Raw genomic sequence first — 8,922 nt, forward strand, 5'->3', positions numbered from 1 at the left:
GGGTCTGGAATGTTAAGGGTGTGGAATGTTAAGAGAATCCTGCCGGCCTGCTGACTTAGTCTCTGACAGCTACTGTGAAGTGGCAGACACAGGTGCGGTCATTTCTAATGCAAAATACCATGCAAATATCCGATGACTGACTCTTAAGTAACGTTTTGTTGAGTTAGGTGATTTATATATATTTAGAATGGTAAGAAACTGATACATAAGTTGGGTTTTGTAAAAAGCGCTTTAAGAAACAATCAGCTCTACGGTCTAACTTTGAGCCCTTGGGCAAGTGAGTTCAGTTCTTTAGTGACCAGAAAGTCCCTCCCTTCCCCATGAGTTGGTGACAGGATTGGCGTGTGTTGCGGGGCTGGGGGGCGACATTGTGGAGGCACAGTTCCCGCTGACGAGACTCCTTTGCTGCACACTTGCCTCTCTCCAGCTTCTCTACTAAGGTGCATTTCCTCCCAGCAGGTAGGACTGTAGAACCATCAGGTGAGCCTTTAAAAACTCCTCTTAGAGGATTCTTGTGAGCTCTGGTCTGGTGGCTCCTCTTCACTGAAACGTCTTCCCTCAATCATCCCCACCCTCAGGACTCTCTACCATCCCCTTGCCGAAAATATCACTGATAAATATTTGGGGGGACGGAGGGGGTGGTAGGAAAGAAAAGAAAGAATCTAAACCCTGAAATGCTGCCCCCTATCCCCGCGAGGTCTTTCCCGGTTTAAGAAGTGAAATGTGTCATTGTTACCCAAGTGGTCTGCGTATCCTTCCAGAGCATTGGTTTGTCTCTGATTTTAAAGAGGTGGCAGCAAACACATAGCTGTTGAATCCAGGGGAAATCGAAGGCTTTGAGCTGCAGCACAACAAAAGGATTCCTGGTGCAAAGAGATCGAAGCAAAATGCAGGAGAAACTCAGTCCAAGTCGCTCAGGCTGCCTGAGCTCTTACTCAGGACACTCAAGCAGAATCAGCTAGATTCAGGGCTTCTGCTATGGAGACCTGAATTTCCCTTTATTCCAGTCTTTGGAGGGAAGTGTGTGCTGTGAAAAGGATAATTCCGAAGGACAGTCTTACTTTTCAAACTCTCTACACTAGAGAGTGGAGATTTGGGGAACTAGAGGAGCAAACTAGTCAGGCAATGGTTTCCTTTAGAGTTAAAATAAATTAAAAAATAAAAATTAAAAAATGCCTACACCCCTCCCCCAGTCCCAACCAAAGGAACGTTTCCCCTTGGTTGATCTCTTCTTCCTTCTTGTTTTATTCTGACAATTTGTCATCTTGACCCCTTCACTTCTTTTCTCTCCCCTTAAACACACACACACACTCACACACAAACTGTATAGTCACGGCTTCCTAGTGCTCGCGCCCGACCCCATGCTAAGCGCGTTCCCCTTCTTGGAGCTCATTTTGGTGACGTGGAAAGCCGGATCCAGGGTTACAGCACATATTAAAAAAAAAAAAAAAATCCAGCGCAAGAGAAGTCCGAGATTCTGCACCTTGATTGAGCCTGCCTTCCTCCCTGCCTTCCTCCCGCCCTCCTTCCAAGGATGCCCAATGATGTGCTGCCGGTACCCAGGAAGAGAAGCTACGGCGGTGGCAGCAGCAGCGGCGGCAGCGAAGCTGGAAGCCTGCAGCAGCCCCTTCTCCCTCCTCTATTGAGTGTTCCAAGCGGCAGTTCTGCATTCTAAAGAAACCCATTGAAAGGCCCATTGCATTCCCAGCACGTCTCAAGCTTGCTGCCTTTTATTTTTTTCTTTGGTCTCCCCCCACAACCCCCCAGCCCCCTTGCCTTCAGCTTCAGCAAAAGGAAGGAAGGGAGAGGGAGAGAGAATCCTTAAACTCAAGCTTTTTCTTTTTTTTTTCTCCCCCGATGTTCAATGCTAAAAAAAAAAAAAAATCTCCTGCAAAATAGGTAAGTCAAAGACATCTGGAGGCTTTCTTGTCTAAATCTCAAGGACCTCAAAAACAAAAAAAAGCATTTTTAAAAAAGAATGGTGAAAAGGAAATAACTTAAGTAGATTTTAATATTTTAAAAGGGATACAGGGAAGACTAACTGATACTGCAATGTAGCCTCAACTGCCTTCTCTCTTTTTTCATTTAATTGTTTCTAAAAATTGAGTATTGCATGCCTGAGGCAAATTTCTCTTTGCTTTCTTATGGGTTCTCCTTTCCTTACAGCTGTGTACATCATATGCAAGTTGAGTGCGGAGATTTATTCTTTTCACTCTCTCTGTAAATTATACCATTGTGTTTTAAGTTAGAGGGTTGACAAAATATTTCCTTAATGGATGCATCTGTGTGGAAGGACAATATATGCTAAAAATTCGTTTATTTTTATTGATTAAAAACAATTCAATTTTGACTGCTATTTCAGTGACTCAGAAAGGGCAATCTAATAAAACTGTATTATTATAATTTATTTATGTACATATTTTCACATACTGATGATATTAGGCAAGGAAAGACAGCCAAAGAGGAAGGCTATGTATTATCAGAATAGTGCACTGTATTTGTTTCTTCTGATGGGAAAAGAACGATGTCTTTCTTTGAAATGTATTTCATGTGATAGATCATCTATCAGCAGGTAAGAATCCAGGTTTCCACTCTTTCTTGCCTTTAACTACCCAAATCTCCTCTAGCCAACCACCTGCCATTCCATCTTTTTGCAGGGTTCCTCAGTTGATCTCAAAGGCACAGATATACATTCCAAACTAAGCTCAGAAGTGTTTTAATACAGACACTCCCAGGCTCAGCATCCTTTAGCTGTCACTATCTTTAGCTCTGACAATTGCATGGGCTTGTTCTTTAGAAAGGCTAATCACTCCTAAAGGATTTAAACGGCCAAAATGATACACATATGTAGAACTCATTTAATTAAAGGAGATGTTAATGATCTGCTTGGGCAAAAGGGGTTGGGGTATAGTGTGTTACTGAGCATGCACTATAATTAAGCATATTGTGCTCATGTCTTAAGAGAAATCTTAGCTTTTCCTGAGATACCAATCATCTTATACATCTCAACATCTGATATTGGTCAATGGGCTCATAATTTATCATACTCTTTAATAACTCTGGGGTATGCCATGTCTTTTTATGAATAGAAACCCATAGTTTAAAGAACACTTTCTTCCATCAGAGTTTCAATCAGATCCATAATAGGCACCTCTGATTATCAATATGATTTTTAACAGGAAAACAGGTGTAATGGCCAAATGATTGCCATTATTACTGAATCTGCCTATCCCTAAAATGAATCACTGTATGCAGTTTCCTTGCTTGCTATAAGAAGCAATGAAGGCTGCTTTTGATTTCATGATATGCCCTTTACCAAATATGGCTTGATTCAGGAAAATGTCATCGCATGGTACAATATTTCATCTCCTAATTTTAAGATATAGGACATATAAAGCATGTCGATAGGTTATTTTAAGTGTCAGTTCAACAATTACTAAAGTTTTTATATCGCTCTTAAAAAGCCCCACATGTATGAGACAATTAGAATAGAGCATATGACTAAAAGCTAAAAATCTGCATCTTTATTTCTGTTGCAGTTTTGTAATCAACCGCAAACGATGAAACCTTCTATAGCTGAGCTGCTTCACAGAGGGAGGATGTTGTGGATAATTCTTCTAAGCACAATTGCTTTAGGATGGACTACCCCGATTCCCCTGATAGAGGACTCAGAGGAAATAGATGAGCCCTGTTTTGATCCATGCTACTGTGAAGTGAAAGAAAGCCTCTTTCATATACATTGTGACAGCAAAGGATTTACAAATATTAGTCAGATTGCTGAGTTCTGGTCAAGACCTTTTAAACTATATCTGCAGAGGAATTCAATGAGGAAATTGTACACCAACAGTTTTCTTCATTTGAATAATGCTGTGTCCATTAACCTTGGGAACAATGCATTGCAGGACATTCAAACAGGAGCTTTCAATGGTCTTAAGATTTTAAAGAGGCTATATCTACACGAGAACAAACTAGACATCTTCAGAAATGACACCTTCCTTGGCTTGGAAAGTCTGGAATATCTGCAGGCAGATTACAATGTCATTAAACGTATTGAGAGTGGGGCATTTCGGAACCTAAGTAAACTGAGAGTTCTGATTTTAAATGATAATCTCATCCCCATGCTTCCAACCAATTTATTTAAGGCTGTCTCCTTAACCCACTTGGACCTACGTGGAAACAGGTTAAAAGTTCTTTTTTACCGAGGAATGCTAGATCACATTGGCAGAAGCCTGATGGAGCTCCAGCTGGAAGAAAATCCCTGGAACTGTACATGTGAAATCGTGCAGTTGAAGAGTTGGCTGGAACGCATTCCTTACACTGCCCTGGTGGGAGACATCACCTGCGAGACTCCTTTCCATTTCCATGGAAAGGACCTGCGAGAAATCAGGAAGACAGAACTCTGTCCCTTGTTGTCTGACTCTGAGGTGGAGGCTAGTTTGGGGATTCCCCACTTGTCATCAAGCAAGGAGAATACATGGCCAACTAAGCCTTCCTCAATGCTGTCCTCTGTCCATTTTACTGCTTCTTCGGTTGAATACAAGTCCTCCAATAAACAGCCCAAACCCACCAAACAATCTCGAACACCAAGGCCACCCTCCACATCCCAAGCTTTATACCCTGGTCCAAACCAACCTCCCATTGCTCCTTACCAGACCAGACCACCCATTCCCATTATATGCCCTACTGGGTGTACCTGTAATTTGCACATCAATGACCTTGGCTTGACTGTCAACTGCAAAGAGCGAGGATTTAATAACATTTCTGAACTTCTTCCAAGGCCACTGAATGCTAAGAAACTGTATCTGAGTAGTAATCTGATTCAGAAAATATACCGTTCTGATTTTTGGAATTTCTCTTCCTTGGATCTCTTACATCTAGGGAATAATCGTATTTCTTACGTCCAGGATGGGGCTTTCATCAACCTGCCTAACCTAAAGAGCCTCTTTCTCAATGGCAACGACATCGAGAAGCTGACACCAGGCATGTTCCGAGGCCTACAGAGTCTACACTACTTGTATTTTGAGTTCAATGTCATCCGGGAAATCCAGCCTGCGGCTTTCAGCCTCATGCCCAACTTGAAGCTGCTATTCCTCAACAATAACTTGCTGAGAACCCTGCCAACAGATGCCTTTGCAGGCACATCTCTGGCTCGGCTCAACTTGAGGAAGAACTACTTCCTCTACCTTCCTGTGGCTGGTGTCCTAGAACACTTGAACGCCATTGTCCAGATAGACCTCAATGAGAACCCTTGGGACTGTACCTGTGACCTGGTTCCCTTCAAACAGTGGATCGAAACCATCAGCTCAGTCAGTGTGGTGGGTGATGTCCTGTGCAGGAGCCCTGAGAACCTCACCCACCGTGATGTGCGCACTATCGAGCTGGAAGTTCTCTGCCCAGAGATGCTGCACATCGCGCCAGCTGGAGCAACCCCAGCTCAGCCTGGAGATTCTCACCTTGCTGGGGGGCCAACAAGTGCATCACCTTATGAATTCTCTCCCCCTGGGGGTCCTGTGCCACTTTCTGTGTTGATTCTCAGCCTGCTGGTTCTGTTTTTTTCAGCAGTCTTCGTTGCGGCAGGCCTCTTTGCCTATGTCCTCCGCCGGCGCCGGAAGAAGCTGCCCTTTAGAAGCAAGCGGCAGGAAGGCGTGGACCTCACTGGCATCCAGATGCAATGCCACCGGCTTTTTGAGGATGGTGGAGGTGGTGGAGGTGGAAGTGGAGGTGGGGGACGACCGGCTATTTCTTCCCCAGAGAAGGCCCCTCCTGTGGGTCATGTATACGAGTACATACCCCACCCTGTTACTCAGATGTGCAATAACCCCATCTACAAGCCTCGCGAGGAGGAGGAGGTGGCCGTTTCATCAGTCCAGGAGACAGGGCGTGCAGAACGCGGGGCTCCTGGGACACAACCCCCAGGAATGGGGGAGGTTCTCCTAGGAAGTGAGCAGTTTGCTGAGACACCCAAGGAGAACCACAGCAACTACCGGACATTGCTAGAAAAAGAAAAGGAGTGGGCCTTGGCAGTGTCCAGCTCCCAGCTCAACACCATAGTGACCATGAATCATCATCACCCTCAGACTCACCACCCAGCCACTGGTGGGGTGTCAGGGGTAGCTGCAGGAACTGGGGGAGACTTGGCTGGGTTCCGCCGCCATGAGAAGAATGGTGGGGTGGTGCTGTTTCCCCCCGGGGGAGGCTGTGGTGGTGGCAGTACGCTACTAGACCGAGAGAGGCCGCCACCAGCCCCCTGCACAGTGGGGTTTGTGGACTGTCTCTATGGCACAGTGCCCAAATTAAAGGAACTGCACGTCCACCCTCCTGGCATGCAATACCCAGACTTACAGCAGGACGCCAGGCTCAAAGAAACCCTTCTCTTCTCGGCTGGAAAGGGCTTCACAGACCACCAAACCCAAAAAAGTGATTACCTCGAGTTAAGGGCCAAACTTCAAACCAAGCCGGATTACCTCGAAGTCCTGGAGAAGACAACATATAGGTTCTAACAGAAAAAGAAAAATAAATTAGTGCTTTTTTTTCAAAAGAAAATAAAAAGAAAAAATATATCCCTTGCTCCCTTTACACTTGTCCCAATAACTCCATTCTTACAAACTTCCCTGCCCTGAACAGAACTGAAACCGCATGATAACTAGAAAATACAGATGTATGCTCTCCCCACTCAGATATGATTCGGAGGAAGGGCCATACTCAGATCATTAATCAATGAAGTGCCTTCGCAGACTTTTGCCAGCAAATGTTATTATTTTTTTACACTGGAACTTGAGACTTTGACTGTGCCATGTATAAGGTATATTAGGGATCGTTGTATTGATCCTAATTAAGTAAAATTCGATGTGTCTTTTTCTTTTCAGTAACTTTTGTTTTTAGTTGTAGTTTTGTTTTGACAGGGAGGGGGGAAAACAAATTGACATTTGTGGCTTTCGTTCCTCTTGCCCTCATGGCACAGATTCTGTACATGTATTAATAATGCAGTTTGCTGCATGCCTGGAAACTGCAAGGCGGGGAGGGAGGGGGCGGGTCTTGCTCGAACGTTCTCACCCACCCGTTTTTCTCTTACACACATACCCACACGAAATCACAAATCTCTGCACATAAGTCCCTACACCTGCAGCCTCTTCCTTCTGGTGTAGGTACATACACACACACACACACACACACAAACACATCCCCCACTCCCGTTCAACCCAATCTAATTAGTTCGGGTTCGATCCATTCCTATCCTCTCCATAGCTTCACCTTCCCTTCACCCCTAGTGTACAGCTCACAGCGTCTCTCCCCAACCCTGGGAAAAGTCATCTTCCAGGATGGAGCCAACTGAAGTGGAGGCCTGGTGGTTTAACAGCCGTAGGCACTCACCTAGTATGAACACCTTCTTTGTGACACTTCATCCTGATGCCAAGGTTTTTTGGAGAACATCTGCACTTTCTTATATATATATATATATACATATATATATATAAAATATAAAAAACATAAAAAAGCAACTGGGTATATATCACTAACAGCTTTGTAGGAAGCACTTTTAATGTTTTCTCTCTCACACAAAGATTCAAAAGAAATGTGCATATATTTATTCTGTAATTTCAGTGATTATAAATTGTAAAGGTAATGTTTAATCATTGTATAGTGATTATGCGTCTGGTATAGCTTTCCTAATAAAAAGTTTTTGAAAAACATAATACATTATATATAGAGGATACAAAGCTTGAACCTTAAATTCCACCTATGCCATGCCTTTCGTGCTCCCATTTTTTTTTTTTGAAAAACTTTCTTTTACTTCTTATACAGAAAGCTAGTTTATTAACGTTTGATGCACTGTGATATTGATAAATCTTATAACCCATCATGCCCATCCCATACCAGGATATAAGTGGGACATTAAAAAAAATCTGATTTATATAGTTCACCTCTTTCTCTTGGATTATGAATTTCAAACTTAGTACTCCAATGATGCATCATTTTTCCTAGGCAGGATGCAATTGGGAAAAAACACAGTAACTATATTGCTAAGAAGTACAGGATTAATTAGGAGGAGATGATCAAGGATCCATGAATTGTATGTTAGTTAAAGACATAATAAAGGAAAAGGAAAGTGAAATTGCTATACTTTTTAAAAACGTACACTACAATTACTTACACACACACACACACCAACCAATAAAAATATAAGGCCTTGGAGCCAGTTTGTCAGAATTCTGTGATCTGTTGTCACTGTTGTATTTTAGCTCCTTTTTTTCCCAACCACTTACTGCAACCGGCCCCAAACATTCTTGAACAAAGACAGGATGCTGAAAGAGTTTTTCTTTCTGTATGACACTAAAATATGTTGAAAAATTAACCTGACAATAATCCAAGTTATGATCCATTTACATGTGAGCGAAACCAAAGAAAATTGGATTTTTAAGGTGCCAGTATCTTGTTTGTGGAGGAAACTAAACTGATACAAAGAAACTCGAGAGCTTTGAGGCAGGCACTTATCTCATCAGGCCAGTAGAGGACAGCAGAGCTCCAGAGATTCATAGAACCTGTAGCTGCAGAATTATGCGGTGAGGCCAGTGTTCTCTGCTAGTGTTTCCTCAAGTTGCCCTTAGTAGAAATTATTATTATGCTTTGAATGTAACTCACTACAAGTCACTGATGCCTTACATCACATTTTTTTCCATAAAAAAGGAGACTAGTGGCTTCTAAAACTCCATGACTGATATAAAACTAAGGCATTGTATTTAAAAAGAAAAAAAAAAACCCATGAATGTCTAGAGTAACCTATTTATATATCTCTTGATTAATTATATTTGGGTAATAACATAGATATCCATAAAATAAAAAACACAAGTATATCAATATGAAATGTAACTTTTCAGGGCTACCTTGCATTTGGTACATTATACCTAAACCTTTTGTCCTCCA

General features: G+C 42.7%; 1 protein-coding gene across 1 annotated transcript; it reads left to right on the plus strand.

Annotated features, from left to right (window-relative positions):
- Nucleotides 1-3,560: 3,560 nt before the first annotated feature.
- SLITRK3 (SLIT and NTRK like family member 3) lies at nucleotides 3,561-6,500 on the plus strand (the record flags this gene model as incomplete). Its single annotated transcript, XM_082839448.1, has 1 exon — nucleotides 3,561-6,500. One exon carries the CDS (start codon nucleotides 3,561-3,563, stop codon nucleotides 6,498-6,500), a length of 2,940 nt encoding a protein of 979 aa, XP_082695574.1.
- Between the last annotated feature and the right edge of the window lie 2,422 nt (nucleotides 6,501-8,922).

This window comes from Leucopleurus acutus (assembly GCF_964270905.1).
Source record: "Leucopleurus acutus genome assembly, chromosome: 5".
NCBI classification, from domain to species: Eukaryota; Metazoa; Chordata; class Mammalia; order Artiodactyla; family Delphinidae; genus Leucopleurus; species Leucopleurus acutus.